The sequence below is a fragment of the Prunus dulcis genome, chromosome 7 (genome assembly GCF_902201215.1).
Source record: "Prunus dulcis chromosome 7, ALMONDv2, whole genome shotgun sequence".
NCBI lineage: Eukaryota > Viridiplantae > Streptophyta > Magnoliopsida > Rosales > Rosaceae > Prunus > Prunus dulcis.
Window position 1 is genome coordinate 3,656,928 of NC_047656.1, and position 16,813 is coordinate 3,673,740.

At 36.9% G+C, this 16,813-nt stretch overlaps 2 protein-coding genes across 2 annotated transcripts; both read left to right on the plus strand.

The window, feature by feature from the left end:
• Nucleotides 1–6,569: 6,569 nt before the first annotated feature.
• LOC117633980 (ubiquitin-conjugating enzyme E2 22) lies at nucleotides 6,570–10,856 on the plus strand. Its single transcript, XM_034367864.1, has 7 exons — nucleotides 6,570–6,756; nucleotides 8,306–8,443; nucleotides 9,019–9,163; nucleotides 9,276–9,353; nucleotides 9,614–9,726; nucleotides 9,843–9,946; nucleotides 10,218–10,856. The coding sequence occupies exons 2-7, from the start codon at nucleotides 8,441–8,443 to the stop codon at nucleotides 10,585–10,587; spliced, it is 813 nt and encodes a 270-aa protein (XP_034223755.1). The 5' UTR covers nucleotides 6,570–6,756; nucleotides 8,306–8,440; the 3' UTR covers nucleotides 10,588–10,856.
• Nucleotides 10,857–10,970: 114 nt separating this feature from the next.
• LOC117633979 (dihydrofolate reductase-like) lies at nucleotides 10,971–13,968 on the plus strand. Its single transcript, XM_034367863.1, has 7 exons — nucleotides 10,971–11,273; nucleotides 11,362–11,523; nucleotides 12,005–12,097; nucleotides 12,311–12,409; nucleotides 12,891–12,932; nucleotides 13,022–13,253; nucleotides 13,376–13,968. Exons 1-7 carry the CDS (start codon nucleotides 11,229–11,231, stop codon nucleotides 13,744–13,746), a joined length of 1,044 nt encoding a protein of 347 aa, XP_034223754.1. The 5' UTR covers nucleotides 10,971–11,228; the 3' UTR covers nucleotides 13,747–13,968.
• Nucleotides 13,969–16,813: the final 2,845 nt, after the last annotated feature.

Genomic DNA, 16,813 nt, shown 5'->3' on the forward strand with positions numbered 1-16,813 from the left:
AAACAAAGGTACAAACATGGAGAAATATCATAGATAAATGTCAAATTTAATAAGCACATCAGGTGATAAATTTTTTTAATTTTTTAATTTTTGTCTAAGGGTGAGAAAAGTTTCTGTTGAGGCCCAAAAATTCCAAGGCTAGGCCCAAATATATTTCTAGCCCAGTACGACACCTAACTTGGGAAGAAACCCAACTTGGGTACGCAAGAGTTTGTCATATACGCTTGCACACGTGCCACGCCAAGCAAAGAAGCAACATGCCACGCTACAAACTTAAGTGGGCCCAAGCCACGTGAATACCTAGGGCTTGCTGAGCTGGTTGTGATATGGATGGTTTCGAGTATTCACGAGGCCCATTGATGGGCCAAGAAGTGGAAGTTTTGGGCTGCTTAGGAGCACCAAAACTCGAGCCTATTTCTTGAGCCCAAACATATGGGTAAGCATGAGAGTGGAGTGGCCCAATAGCTTAGGGAAATATCCAATGGCTTGCAAACACTTGGAGAAATCCCACATCATCCCAAATATCCAGCACCTTGATCAAAAAGGCTGTTTCCAGCAACTTGAGCAAACTCACAGGCCGATGAAAACAAAATACCAATAGCCTAGCCCAGCATCATGGAAAATATCCAGCATCTCTATTAAAACCAGATTGAAGCCAAACCATCAAAACCAAGCAAACCCATGTGCTGATCACCTTTTTGACTAGCACTCTTCCCCATTCTTTCCTCTTCAAGCTTTGGTGAGAAAACAAGAAGCAAAAGTGGGTGGCGCCTCACCCACATGGAGGAGTCCAACTATCTAAGGACCTTGGAACCCCAAAAAGTTGCGTGCCTATGGGTTCAGGTTAGGGAAATTTCACCAAACAATATTAAATGGAAGAAAGTGAAGAAAATAGGGAGGGAGACTTGACAGAATTAAGGTTTCCAGCGCCTATAAAAGGAGCCACTTTCTACCCAGCAAAAACAACTAATTGAAGGCAAGCATCCCCTCTAGAACCGTTCAATTTCATGCTTTGTTCTTCCATCTTCTTCATCTCTCTCTCAAAACCCACATCAAAAGAGAGCAAGCATCACCTTTCATCCCTGCAACACTTCAATTTCGAGCCATATCCCTCCATCTCTTCCCATTTTCTCTTCTGTGAAGCAACCTAGGAGCCTGACGAAGCTTTCGAAAAGTTGCTGAAAATCTGCTAAATTTACCCATGCTTCTATCTTCTTCCTCTCTTTCCGATAAACACATCCAGAGAGAGCAAGCTTCACCTCTCATCCCGGAACCCTTCGATTTCAAACGATGTTCTTCCATTGCTTCTCTTTTTCTCCTATGTCAAGCCATTACAGAGTCTGACCAAGCTTTTGTCAGGCTGCCGGAAAATTGCTCAAACCACCCACTTCTCCTCTCTCTCTCTCTCTCTCTCTCTTCAACGAACCCCTTTAGAATCCCTTCCTCCTTGCCTTAAAAACTCTATTTCTCATAGGAAATTGCAACTCTTTCTCTCTCTCTCTCATGCTAAACTCATGAATGCTCAACTCCTATGCCACAAACTTCTCATGCTAAGCCAAGAATTTATCTGTAAGCGACTGTTGGTTTCATTGGTGAAGAAGACCAAGGTGTTTCCTAAGGCTCAGCTACCCTTTTGAAATACTCTTGGGGTCTGATCCTTGAACTCATACTGAAGGGGCAATTTCACCCATTTGTCTCTTTACGGCAGCCCAGGCCCATCTGTAGCTGCCGGAACGAAAAAGCCCTTACAGTTTCAAAAGGGAAAATATGCATAAATATTAAGAGCGAAGGACAAGGGCCCAGAAGAAGGATCCAGGCCCACCAGCACTTTCCTATCCTAGGTGAGAAGGTACAACAGTATGACCAGCAATTTCCCGGAGTATAAGACATTGCCATGTTCGAATTCAAAAAGCCTCTAACTACCAAGTATACTTCTTCCTCTACACCACTGCTCAAGTCAGCATTTTGAAATGTTGCTTCTCCACTCCTAATTTTGCCAGTCTAATTGGATAATCACCATCACCATCACCATCAACGTCGTCAGTAAGGCCACTTCAGCAAAAGGAAGCCACATGGGAAATGCCACATCGTCATTTAATAGATATAATGACAGTCTGACTAACAGAGTGACTTATTTGTATGTTTTCTATAAGGTTAGGTATTTGTTTGAGCAAAATTCTCACAGGAGAATATTCGTAAAAGATTCTTCACCCTTTGAGCTTCCTTCTCTATCTTCCTCCTCGATACCTACGAAAAAGGTTGGAGTAAATAGACCACACCCGGGGAGTGTCGGTCAAAGGCCCTCAGATGCCTAAGTCAGTTTGATGATCTTGAGGAAGATATGAAAATAACAGAGAAGGTTAGAGTTTTCTCTACGGTATGAGAGAACCGAGTAGCCGGAGCCATGAGAGAAAGAGAGTGGGCAACGCGAGAGAGAGAGGAATTGCTAGGGTTTTTCGAATTACCTCATGTGTGTGGTGTAGCCATGTATTTATAGTGCTCTTGCCTTCTAGGGTTCTTCAGAGAATAATTTCCATATGGAAGGGAATTATTATCTCCCTTAAATGGAGAGATTGAATCAATTAGGGGTCGTTTGGTACACAAGCTTAGCTTGGCCTGGCTTGGACTAAATTTAGTACCATGTTTGTTTCATTTAATTCTAGTTTTAGATGAGATTGCTAATACCAAGCCCACCAAAAACACCTCCTTGGGAGGGGACTACTAAGTCCATGTAGAAAGGGAGGATTAACTAGTCTCATGTTCACCAATGTATAAGATGCACATATTATATTGTAATACTAATATCATATATTACTACTATTATATTATTATTACTATTATTACTATTATTATTATTATTATTATTACTATTATTATTATTATTATTTTATTATACTTACATACACATATACTATAATGTACATATATATACGTATATTACTATTATAATATACCCATATACACATATACATATTAATATTATAATAATAGCATACATGTATATATGTAATATATATATATATATTATAATACATATGTTTATATATTCGTATATATACATATATGTGTATATATATTGTACCCATGTATGTATTATAAAATACATATACACACGTATATACACATATACATTATATATGTATATATATATGTATTATACCCATGTATATATTATAATATATAGATACACCTATATACACATATATTATATATGTATAATGAGTGCTGCTATTTCCACCCACCTGTCCTATTTTTCCACCCACCTTATCTTCCCACCCACCATGTAAATTTTAATTGTTTTAATTTTGCCCATATAATCATTAAAGCATTGAGCTTTGTCTAAAATACATGTTTGTTTTTTAGGAAGTGATTTAGAGGCAGCTGAAATTCTCATCAATGTTGACCATGAAGAACCAAGTTGGTGGGTTTGGGTAACGGTAGATATGATTCCGGGCAAAGTTGAGGATATGAGTGGAATTGACAATAAAAGCTATGTTCTTGTCAGTGGGTAAAGCTCCGGTTTCCCAATATTCATATGGTTCTTAACCGAGGGGGGAATGGATTATGCTAGGTACAGTACAGAGGCGGATGCTTGGGGAAGTGGGGGAGATGGCTACCGTGCAGTGGAGGAAGAGGGAGAAGGGTGGGGTGTGTGTGTTGTGAGGGTAGGGGTTTGATATTTGTTAATAATCTTTTTAGTATTTTTTTTATAATCATTTTTTTATGTTTTTTAATTGGTTTTAATGATTTTCCCCCAAGTCCTTAGAAGGTTTTTTTGTAAAGGGGTAAATTGGTCTTTAAAATTTACAAGATTAGGTGGGTGAGAAAATAAGACAGGTGGGTGGAAATAGCAGCACTCATGTATTATAATATACATATATATATACATATATAATGTATATGTGTATATACGTGTGTATATGTATATTATAATACATACATGAGTATAATATATATACACATATATGTATATATACGAATATATAAATATATGTATTATAATATATATATATATATACACATATATACATGTTTATTATTATTATTATTATAACATACCCATGTATATTATATATTATAATATACATACATTTATATATATTTATATATATATATGTATATGTATTATACCCATGTATGTGTATATATATATATGTTTATATAGCCCCGATCTCTTGGACTACAAGGGTCCAAGAGATTGTGGTCATCCACCGTTGGATGTTAATCCAATTGTTCAAAAAAGTTTCTTAAAAGGAGTGCAAAAGCGAGTGAACCGTTGAATTTACATCCAACGATGAGTGACCACAAATCTCTTGGACCCCTGTAGTCCAAGAGATCGGGACTGTATGTTTATATTATTTATAATATATAATATTATTATAATATACATATATACATGTATACATGTATATACATATTTTTGAAAATAAAAAAATAAAAATCCAGTCATAGTCCAAGCATACACCAAACACCGGATAAATGTTATCCAACTTAGACCAAACCAAGCCAAGCCAAGCCAAGACAATCCCTAAGCATAGTTCATACAAAGACAGTCATGTGTAACAAACGAGCCATTAGAGATTTAATAAAAATCAAATCCCTAATTTATGATATTATTCTTATTTTAAGTCTAAATAATTGGCCAATTAAATGGAGCACAATTATTGACCTAAAAAATATTCTCATTATTCACGTGGTGCCTCATGATTGGTTGTCGAAATATTTGCTCCCACAGTATCTACATGCATGATTTTAAAAGTTGGGTACTAATTTGAACGGACCCTAAAAGTTGAGTACGTTTATGTAGTTAACCCTAACTTAAAAGTGACACGTGTGTTCAATTTGTTGGGCCAGAGAGTGATGTACAAGTATGAATTGTTTTTTCTTGTTGGATGCAATACCAACTATTAATATTTAAGTAGTACAAGTTGGAGCCTAGGAAAGCATATCGTAGAAAATTAAAATAATTAAGTTTGGAATATGGTATACCCTCCCCGTGACCAAACAGCAAAGCATAACTTTGCAGGTTGCTGCTGGCAGCACCGTCAACGGCTAGTTTGAAAGATGACCCCTCAACGGTCACTAGCCTAACCAAATCTGTCGGCTATATAGAGATAAATAAATCTATTTCTTTATCGTAAGTAAATAATAAATAATAGTTTGAAAGATGGCTTCTTTTTGTTGAGAAATTGGCTTATGAGGCAATTACAAACCGATTCTTTTTATCACAAATGGCTTCTGGGATTTGCCAAATTATCATCTTTGGTCATATATGTTTTTATATGACATTATTGGTCATTTATGTTACACCTCATACATTAATTTGGTCTCGCCGTCACGTTCCGTCAAAATTTTCTGTTAAATTGCTGACGTGGACGTACGTGGATTAAACAATGCTTTAAATATTTTGGGTTTTATTTAAAAACAGTGGACTTTCACCTTGCTCGGAGCCATTGTTTCAAGCCATTCATGTGAGAATGTATAAATACAGGATAGTTCTACGATAAAAATAAATAAATACATGATAATTCTTAAAATATTTGTAAAGAATTTAGTGTTTTGCAGGGAGGGAAAAAAAAAAAGAATTTTGTGTTTTAGTAATTAAAATATATGGCTTCTTATCAATTGGCGAAACTAGAAAGGCAAAGCAGACAACTAGATTGAAAGACTTGGGAAAAATTAAGCCAAATTAGGGTTTAAATAGGTAAATTCACGTTGAGAAAATAAATAAAAAAAGGTTAAAGTAGAAGATATAGAATGAACAGATAACTTGTGTTGATCTCTAGAATAAAACTGTGGTTGGTATAGACATGGGTTCAATCTCCTTCGGGTAGTTGGTAACTTACTTTTCAAGCAAAATAAAACTGGAATGAGCATAAGTTTGTTTGGGAATACTTATGTAGAACATAAGTTTTTTTAAAGAGCTTTTATTAGAAGAACGTTAATAAACTTACTGAAAACAGCAAACACTTAAAAGTGATTTTTGAAGAAATAATTTTGTGATCGGAAACACTAATAAGTTTTTTTTCTTTTCCAAATGTTAATTAAAATCGCTTTTGATTGTCAGAAAATATTTTTAGTCCTTAGAAGCACTTCTAAACAAGTCCTTAATTATTGACACAAAAAAAGCCCTTAATTATTCGTTAAAAACAAAGCCCTAAATTATTTATAATTTTTTATTTAAATAAAAACGATAATCTAAACTAAGAGATAGAAAATTTCTCACACACACTGTTAGATAATGTACCCTAGACTAATAGGTGACGTTGGTGAGAAAAATTAAAAATGGGCGGCGCAAAGTGAGAATGAGAGAAGAGCGCGTCTGGGGCACTGCCACTGACAATCCAACGTCTATAAGCCCTGAAGATGAAGGAGACCATGCACAGCGACACCTTGTTTCAAACGGTACATTTTTTATTTCCATATTTTTAAACGTTGCCTGGATTTATTTGAATTTTTATAATAATCTTTTTTCTTTTCTTTTAAAGTAAGTCAGTAAAATTTGAATTATGTAAATAATAATAATAAAATAAAAATATTTCTCGCTCCTCAAATTCAACCAATCAATGATTCCAAAGAGAAATCGCTTTCTCTTGAGCACGCAGTCTCTCTCTCTCTCTCTCTCTCTCTCTCCCTCTCTGTGTTCTTTGCATCGCAACCCTCAAAGCCCTCAATCATACCCTCAATCTACAACATTAGACTGAGCTTTTTTTCATGAGATAAGGCAAATTCTCATCTGGGTTTTCTTTATTTAGGGTAAATTTCCTTTCTTTGGTTTCGATTTTCATTATCAATCTGTCTTTTTGGACTGTGAATACCGTAAGTTAGGTCAATTTGATGTTTCTTGGATTCCTGTTCTTTGTTCTGGGTTCGATTATTCACCTCTCTGATTTTGATTTTCTTTCTTAAGAACTAGTACATATCTATCTGTGTTGCATGTTTATTTGTGTCTTTTTGAAATGGGAAAACATGGGATTTTTGGGCATAAGTGTTTTAGTAGTTCACTTTTCTTGTTTGATCTGTTTCGGGTTTTTCTCAGTTAAGGTGCTTTTCTTGCTTTCTAGGCAAATGGGTTGTTTTATGGATGTTTTACTTGAAAGATAGTGCTTTCTCCTCCCCCTTTCTCCCGGGAAAGATAAGGCATTTGGTTTTTGTTGACTTTAATGGTATTCGTATGGGTATTAATTTAAAGTGAGTTAACTGGTTCTTGTTAATGTCTTTAGGTCTAAGTGGATTCAGGGTGTAATTATTCATCACTTGTCTTTTAGGAGTTTCGAAAGTTAAAATATGTTGGTGTTGGAGATTTTCCTTTGACTTCGTGTCTATCTTAAATTAGCTTTAGAACTTTTTTTATTCATGTTTTTCTTGAAGATAGCTGATGGAGAAAAACAGGCTTAATCTCTCTTGCTGGTCAATTGATCCCCTATCTAACACTAAGACAGCCCTTAGAAAGTCATAACAGTAGGAAAAATTTGTGCTGTTCATGCTCAAATCAATTCTACTAACCTTTTATCAGGAAACTAACTGGTCTGTGCTAGTGTGCCAAACGAGTAAGTGAGACAGTGAGAAGGTAGAAAATATAGGTTAGAAGACGATTGGTGCATGCCTACACTGAAATCATACTCGATTTTTATTTTTCAATGATTTGAGATAACAGTTTAGCTAGTCTTAGTTGTTATTTTAAGGGACAGATACGGGATTGGATTGATTAGTTATAAGGATTTGGGAATTTAGTTTCACAATGCTTTTGAGAGGTAATTTTATGCCCAGTATAATTCAAACCTTCTTTTTTCTCATCCAAATCCAGAGAAGTTCTAACTACTCCAAATCTGGCCCCTCTACTTTTCCCATATTGTTGCCGTTCTATTAGCTGACATAGTGAAATTCAATTTTTTTGAAATGGCTTCTTTAAATGATTATCTCTATTGTTTGATTGATTGGCTCTCGGTATCCAGAGCTCTTGCATGGGCCAAACAATTTATGCATAGATGTGTTCACGGAATCAACATACCTTGTACATGAGTGTCAATCATGTACTTCCTCTCAAACTTATCTTGATATCTACCTACCTACCTACCTACTTACCAGCTGTTTTGATTTCATTTTTTATTTATGATTTTTGAAAATTATTGGGTGTTTATTGTGTTTGAATATGCTGATGTAATACTTAGTTTAACTTTTGAGTAGGAAGGGTTTGTGCTTCTTTGTTCTATGTGCTATTTTTCATTGTGAGAAGTATATGATATGACTGATCTGACTTCTATTTTCCTGATTTTTAATATTAAATGTTAATTTGTTATTACAGACTTTCGGCTTTCAGCTTGCCTTATTCTGTCACTCTAATCCGTGGAGTTGAAAGTTTTGTGGCTCATATTCAGCTGATTTGCTGATTTTCTTTTGGTAGCAAAAGTTTGCTTTGGGACTTCATTTGTTTGTTCTTATGGTAATGTTATTTCTTTCTCCATAAAAAACTATTCTTTATTTTACATTGTTGGATGTTATTGATTATAAAATAGAATATGGTAATCACGTGGACTAATGTTCCATACATTGTCGCTGGACTAATTTCAAAGGTGGGTGGATGTTTAAATGCCATGCTTTTTCTCATCTAAATATAATTTGAGGTTGTTTTCATCCTAATTCTAAGAGTACATGATAGTTGGACATCAATACGTGTGCACACGAAATTTTATTCCTGGTGTATGAGATATTAATCCTCTTTATCAAACATCAGCCATGACATGGCAGTTGTGCACACGTTGTTTTTTTGGTTTATTCAATAGCTGTAGGAGTTGTGTTTAAAAAATATATGAACTCCACCTCCTCGCCTATCAACAAGAGTAAGGGTAAATTCTAGAGTAGCTGTCAGCTGTATGTGGAGTCCATCTTTCTTCTTTGATCAATAAGGATTGCTATCTGAGCGAGTGATGCATTGTTTTTATTTGCAACTGATGATTTCTTCTTCTTATTTTCTTTTTAACTCTTCTTAGAATTCCTTTGGTCGTGTTTCAATTTCAGGCTACTAATGAAAATCTCCCACCAAACGTAATTAAGCAACTTGCGAAGGAATTGAAGAATCTTGATGAATCCCCTCCTGAAGGCATTAAAGTTGGTGTTAATGATGATGATTTTTCGATCATATATGCGGATATTGAAGGCCCAGGCACGTACATGGTTTTTTTTTTTTTTTTTTTTTGGGTAAACTGTATGTAGTGTCTTTCACTCCTGCATCTATATTTTAATATGATTGATGAGCTAAGATCTTGGCCTTGCAGCTGGCACTCCTTACGAGAATGGTGTTTTCCGCATGAAGTTGTTATTGTCTCGTGACTTCCCACACTCTCCTCCTAAAGGTTTGTTTTGCCATGTTTTGTCATCAATGACATAACTGATACCACTATATTTTTTAAATGAACATGTCGTATTTCTGTGGCTTCATTCCGTAAATAAAAACTGGTGTGCTTGATACATCTGAAGAGAAGTTTGGTTGATGGGACGCTTGTATATAACTCTCGGATTAGTCGATATTTATGTCCATGCTTAATTTGAGTCCCTATCTGGTTGAAGCTATTACTTTGTTTAATTTGAAATTTCTGGGACATGATTGTTGTAGGCTACTTCCTGACTAAGATTTTCCATCCAAACATTGCAACTAACGGTGAGATTTGTGTCAACACCTTGAAAAAAGATTGGAATCCAAGTCTTGGATTACGACATATTCTGATTGTAAGCTCCCTTTTGTTCTTCAATTATTGACTTTCTTTCATTTCTGCTTATCCAGCAGAGATGTTCTTTTCCCTGGTCAAGACTAATTGTCAAGGCTTTGTGCTTTGCAATAACAGGTAGTTAGATGTTTATTGATCGAACCATTTCCGGAATCAGCATTGAATGAACAGGCTGGCAAGATGCTGCTTGAAAACTATGAAGAATATGCAAAACATGCCAGGTGAGTCATGGTCATCATGTTATGTGCTTCATGTTCTGGTTAAGGGAGCAGGGAAAGTTTATATGTAAACTTTTGTATGGTAGTATATGTAGACTTTGTCAAAGAGTAGATTTGTGTAATTTGAATGCACAACATTCAGATGATTGGAAAATGAAAGATGCACATACCAACTTGAATGATCCCCCGTATAGACTAAATGATATGACTATTGGATACATTACCATTACGCATAACTATGAAACTAAAATGTGATTTTATGTCTTCCATGCAGACTTTATACTGGAATCCATGCCAAGCCAAAACCCAAGTTTAAAACAGGAGCTATTTCAGAGTCGACTACTGCACTGAACGTTGACCAAACTAACAGCTCTGCACTTAATGCTGATCAAAAGATCACAGCACCTGGTGCTGCTTTGCCAGTGATCTCTGCATCTCCGTCCCCACTGGCCCCTATTACAGTGACGAGAGGAAATGGTCAGGATCAACCAGCTGCTGTTGCTCCAGTGGAGACTGGAGTTAGTGGCTGTGCTGCATCAGCAGCAGCAACTACTACAACGCTAAGGAAGGAAGGTGGATTGGCAAAAGCACAGGCAGACAAGAAGAAAATAGATGCAAGGAAGAAAAGTTTGAAGAGATTATGAAAACAGGGAAAAATGATTGAATTTGCTGTTGTGCAGTTTGTGACTTGTTTGAATGCGAGAATGAGAGGTGGGGTTGAAAAGTGAAGAGCCAAAATATGAGGGGAGAGGGAGGGGGGGTTGGGGGAAATGTGTGGTGTAAGAAATACTGGAATTGGGCAAAAAATTGATGGATTAAATTTACCAGTTTCCCTTTATCTTCATCTTTGTTAGTGCTCATTAAAATTAATTTCCATACACCTGCATTTCAATATAGCCGAGGAGTTTCACTCTTTGGTTTCTGGAATAGCATGACAAGAAAATGGAAACAAGGACAAAACAGAGAAATGCCGCATATATTTACTTTATTTTAATATAAAACTCATTATATAAATAAATTTGTGCTAATCATACAGAAAAAAGAAGAAAACTAGACAGTTGGCAACTACAAAATATTTTAGCAGAAGAGGCTTGTAGTTCAAGTGGTTTAGAGTATTTATATTTACACTCGACGTCTTAAGTTCTATTCCCCCCCTCTCCCCCCAATATCCCTTTGTACCTGATGTCTTAAGTTCTATTCCCCCACCCTTCAATATCACTTGTATAAAAAAAAAATTATTAAAAAATGGTTTTAGCAGAGTGCACGTGGAACAGCAAGCAACTAAATGAACAAAGTGAGAGTAGTAGTTGGGGTCTTTTTAAGTTCTGAGGTAGGTAGAACCAAAACGTGCAGCTAGCTACTGCATTCTTGCTCCGTGCATTAATTTAAGTTAGCTTATTGATATTTGTTGTGGTCAGATAAGCTGGGTGAGAGAAGAGAGCAGGAGACCAATGGAAAGCCAACAGCACAAGGAGAAGAAGATGAAGATACTTTGCCTCCATGGATTTAGAACCAGTGGGAGCTTTCTGCAAAAGCAAATTGGCAAATGGGATGCTTCTATCTTCTCTCAGTTTGACTTGGTATGTACGCAAAAATTATAATATAATTCTATATAGCTCATGATTTGCTTTCACAAAATATCATCTGGTGATTAGTTATTATATTGTGGAGTTCTTTGTTTACAATTTTATCATTTGTTTTGTTTATGAATGAACATAAAAAAAGGGACAAAGTTTACCACCTGCACGTTTACCACGACTAATCAATCATAGAGATTGTGCATGGAATTTTTTTTCTGTATTGTTGGGATACACAATAGTATTTTTCTGAACATAATTTTTTTTTTTTTTTCAAGTTGTAAATATCTATATTTTTTTCTTGAGTAAATTGTCGTTCTGCCCCTTGAACTGTCACCCGATTGAGAATTAACCTCCCAAATTATTTTTTTGGAAAACTAAAGATACGAACTATATAGAAATACCCAATCAGCCCTTTACCTGTTTCCAAGTGTTATTTTAGATATTTTACTATATAACCAAAAATCTTCTGGTATTTTACCAGGATTTTCCAGATGGTATATTTCCTGCTGGAGGAAAATCCGATATAGAAGGCATCTTCCCACCACCTTACTACGAGTGGTTTCAATTTGACAAGGTAAAATCTTTTTGATGAATTTTACATAGCCAATCTGGTCCTCATAACTTGTACTTCAACTTTTATATTGCTTGCTTGCTCCTCATTCTTTTAGTTGTTCCTTCTGTCCATCAAAATGAAATCCTTTCATTACCAAGTTTGTTGATATATCTTGTGCTTTTACTGATATTGAGTATATTTAATGGATCTGTTATTTATGATGTTGTGGATCAGGACTTCACAGAGTACACAAACTTGGAAGAATGCATCACTTATTTATGTGACTACATAACAAGCAAAGGTCCTTTTGATGGTTTGCTTGGTTTTTCCCAGGTATGCCTCCATGTTTCTGTAAGACTTTTATGATCTTACCCTTCAGGTTTTTTTTTTTTAAATTTTTAATTTTGGAAGAAATTAGGTTTACAAATTGCTTGAAACTCTTGTCAAGAGCTATAAAAATACTTGGACTACTTTGATAGTTTATTTTACCCTTTGCTGTGAAAGCATGCTTTGTTGTCCTAAAGAGATATCTTTATCTTCCAATCCAACCCTGACTAGAAATCTAATGAATCTCATAAATCATGGGAAATAAGTTATGAACCATATGATGCAAAGTAATGACTGCCTCTGTAGCTGCAAAAACCAGCTGAGGTGTTTTGCCTTTGTTTGGCATCACAATTTAGGGAACATGTTGGAACAATAAACACCATTAAAAATATCAAAAATTGATGTTTTCATTAGCAGAGCACTACACATTAGCCTATATTAATGGTTTCACAGACTACTAATTCAGGTTCTCAAAATATTTACTCAGGGTGCAACACTATCAGGACTCTTGTTGGGCTACCAAGCTCAGGTATATAAGTCCCCCCCCTCTCTCTCTCTCTCTCTCTCAGGTATTTACTCAAGATATATCATTTGGAACTACAAAATTTGGGAATGCAGGGAAAGCTGTTGAAGGAGCATCCACCTTTCAAGTTTTTTATATCCATATCAGGAGCAAAATTCAGAGATCCAAAAATATGTGACATTGCATACAAAGACACTATCAAGGCCAAATCTGTCCACTTCATAGGAGCTAAAGATTGGTTGAAACTGCCTTCCGAGGATCTTGCTGCCGAATTCGACAACCCACTCATCATCAGGCACCCACAGGGGCATATGGTCCCAAGGCTAGGTTGGTCTAATTTACTCTCTCTCACTCTGAGCCATACATACATAAGCACACATGTATGCAAAAATTATGCACATGCATGTATGCACACATGGTCTTAACTAGTTTTTGGAGTTCATAAACAGATGAAGCAGCCACCGAGCAGTTACGTGGTTGGACTGCAGCTATCATCCAATGCAATGGTACTATTTCAGATGGTAAGCATGAATTGGAGAATGGAGATGCCAACGAAAAACATAACGGCACAGATCTCATTCAATGTGATAACGCTAAGTTAGACAGTAAGCATGAACTGGACAATGGAGAAGCCAAACAAAAACACAATGGTGCAGATCTCATTCAATGCGATAACGCTAAGTTAGATAGCAAGCATGAACTGGAGAATGGAGAAGCGAAAGAAAACTTTGGCGCAGATCCAGTAGTTTCAGCAATGAAGAACCAAAGCCAAGAGACAAGAACTGCAGGTGAAATAAAAATAAATGAGAGGGAAGTGTAGGTTGTGGTGGCAACCCGAGCATGAAGAAAATAAAGATGTTTGTTCCTTAACCTGTTCATTTGAATGTATGATCCACATTGACAAGTTGTCAGTGGAGGTAATTTATCCGTAGTCAGTATATTATGTCTCGTGTTTCTTTTTTCGAGTCACATGGAGTTGCACCTTTTATGGAATGGAAATCTGTATTGTTAATGTAATATAATTGTCTCTCTTATTTGCTTAGTGTGAAATGCTAAGGGCTGGAGATTTCAAATTTCCGGGATCTCTCTCTCTCTCTCTCTCTCTCTCTCTCTCTCTCTCTCTCTCTCCCTCTAAGGGCTGAATGAAAAATGTTTTGGAAGAGAATAACCAGCTTTTGGTAGGAAGGGGAAGCACTGATGAATTACTTTTTTGTTTTCTTTTCTTTTAGGACCTTTTATATTGACAGTGGCGATAACATACTAAACTCACACATACTACATGGATGTTAGGACTTGAACACAAGACCTTTCCTAAAGGAGCAATTGCTGCAAACCACTACACTAGTGGGTTCTTTGTGCTGATGAATGATTACTTTAGCAGCTAGTTCCAATGCTTTCCTGTAGGATATTGGTGGGATATAGTCCTCATTCAATTTTATTTATGAGTCATGGATGCACACTGTGGGAGAAAATTTTTCCACGAGAATATTCGATTGCAAAGATTCCCCTTCCCTCTTCGCCGCCTCTTTCTCCCTTCAAAATAGAACAAATAAGAAGACCACACCCGGGGGGTGTTGGCCAAAGGCCATCCGATGCCTAAATTAGTTTAAGAGTTTGTAAGAAAAACACTAGCTAACTAAGGTACGGAGATGTGTTTAAGGTGTAAACCTGGCGGCCGGAGCCTTATGTAAAAGAGAGGGAGAGAGGAGGTGGCTAGGGTTTGAGAGGAATTTTCTGCAGAGTTTCAGTAGGAATTTTAGACGTACCTCAGTGGCCATCTTTTTATAGTGGTCTTGGAGGCTAGGGTTTCAGAGGAATAATTCCATATATGGAATGAAATTATTCCTCCTCGATTTGGAATTGATTTGATTAATTAGGGATTTGATTTATTAGGGTAAATCAAATCCTTAATTGTGGTAGGTATCAAATCAATTCCTAATTTGATTACGTAACTCCTCATTTAATTGGGAATTGTGGTAGGAATCAAATCAATTCTCTATTTAATTGGGTAACTCCCAATTAAATTGAGTAACTCCCAATTAGGTTGAGTAATTCCCAATTAGGTCAAATAATCCCCAAATGGAAGGAATTATTTGACCTAGGGTCTGATTTAATTCGGTTCCCACAAATGCCCCCTAGCTTCTGCATGGCGTGTGGTGGCATGTAGGAGATGTGAATTATCTGTTGGGCTGTCCAACTGTAACTAGGCTTCCTTCAGTGAGTTGGACTCCTTTTGTAGATTGGGTTCTCAATTGGAGTGAGCTTCTGACTGTTCTTGGAGTTGGGTTCTCAGTAGGAATAGGCTTGCGATTCCTTCTTGACCAAGGATGCCCAACCTGTGTAAATGCAGGGCTTCTCTTCACTATTCTTCACATCACAAACTGAACTTCTCTACTTTCTAGCTTGAGAGAGATCTTGGAGAATTCGTACTGCTTGTTGAAGAGAGGAGTCGCCGTGCATCCCAAGGTAAGTCGAGCACGTATATTTCTTTTTCTTCGTCTTTTCTTCTTTTTTGCAGCGAAGGCCAGCTGGGGGAAGCCCGGCTAGTTATCGTCCTGGCAACAGCTGGCAGTGAGCGGCAGCCGTGGTGGAGCAGGTGTGCGCAAGTGGACCAGCTGCTCCCTATCGTCGCAGGTCTAGGCTGGAGCGTGCTTGGCCTCATGCATTGCAAGCTGTATCAGTTGAGCGGGTATCGGGAGGAAGTCGGTGGTCTGCCCCCTGCCTAGGATGTTGAGATATGGAAGCAGAATAGTCTAGACTCTGATGATCTACCGGCTAGGCAGGAGGAGTGTTCTGCCGGAACCCCCCTAAAAAAAGAAGGTTGTTGCCAAGTCTTCAAGAGATGAAGCTATTTATTCGTAGGCGAAGAATGTGTCTCCATTGAGGAAGAAGCCAAAGCTCCTTTATGCTGAGAAGACTCAAGTAGGGTCTGTTCCATCGTCATCTGCTGGGGTTAAATATCTTGTTGGTGTTGATAGTGGGAAGGTTGATGGTACGCGTAGTGCTTGGGATGTTCTACTCAAGCCTCCTGCCGACAAGTTTGAAAACCGTGATCTGCTCTGTGAAGTAGTCCGCTCGCAAACTAGTTCACCTAATGTTTGGGCTTAATTTGGCACACCCAGCCCAAGGTCACAAAGCCCATAGCAATTTTTAAACCAGCCACCAATGTTCCCTTGAATTGGGCCAAGATTATACACTCCGCCCAAACACTATAGGCCTAGACCCGGACTTTGCAAAATAAACACGAAATAAAAAAGCCCAAAAATCCAAAAGAACCCATCCCAGGATCTATCAAAAGGTGGCAAAACAAAAACTTGGGCCTTTAAAAGAAAAGAGCAAGCCAGCCCTTGGTTTGATTCCAGAAAAATAAGAGCAGGCCCAGCATGATTAAAGAAAGAAGAAAAATAAAAACAGACCCATGTGAAATCTCTTTTCTCTGACATTGAAAAGTCAACATTTTCAACTAATTTGATAAAGTATGTTAATCAAAAGCAGGCAAACTAGGAGAAGACCTCTCTAAAAATCTCTACCATCAGAAGATCAAACCTCTATTTTTTATGTATAAAATATTTAGAGATATTTCTTCTACTCCAAAAAAGGGGTGATTCTCCCAAAAGATAAACAGGTCATACTTTCAAAAAGAGATAAGCAGGAAGACAGGGAGCTGTTCAAACTGAGAATCAAACTAACCATCACTGTTTGAGCTCTCACAGGGGGGCAGTTGGAAATTAAAAAGGGGTTAGGTTCTCTTTCAGGAAAAACAGGGAAGTGATCTTGAATGACTGTTGAGAGCTTATCTGCCAGAATTGATTAAAACTTTTCTTCTTCCTTTGCATTTAAAAATAAAAAGATCTTTTGAGAATTTTTTGCCGCCCATTATTAGAAGA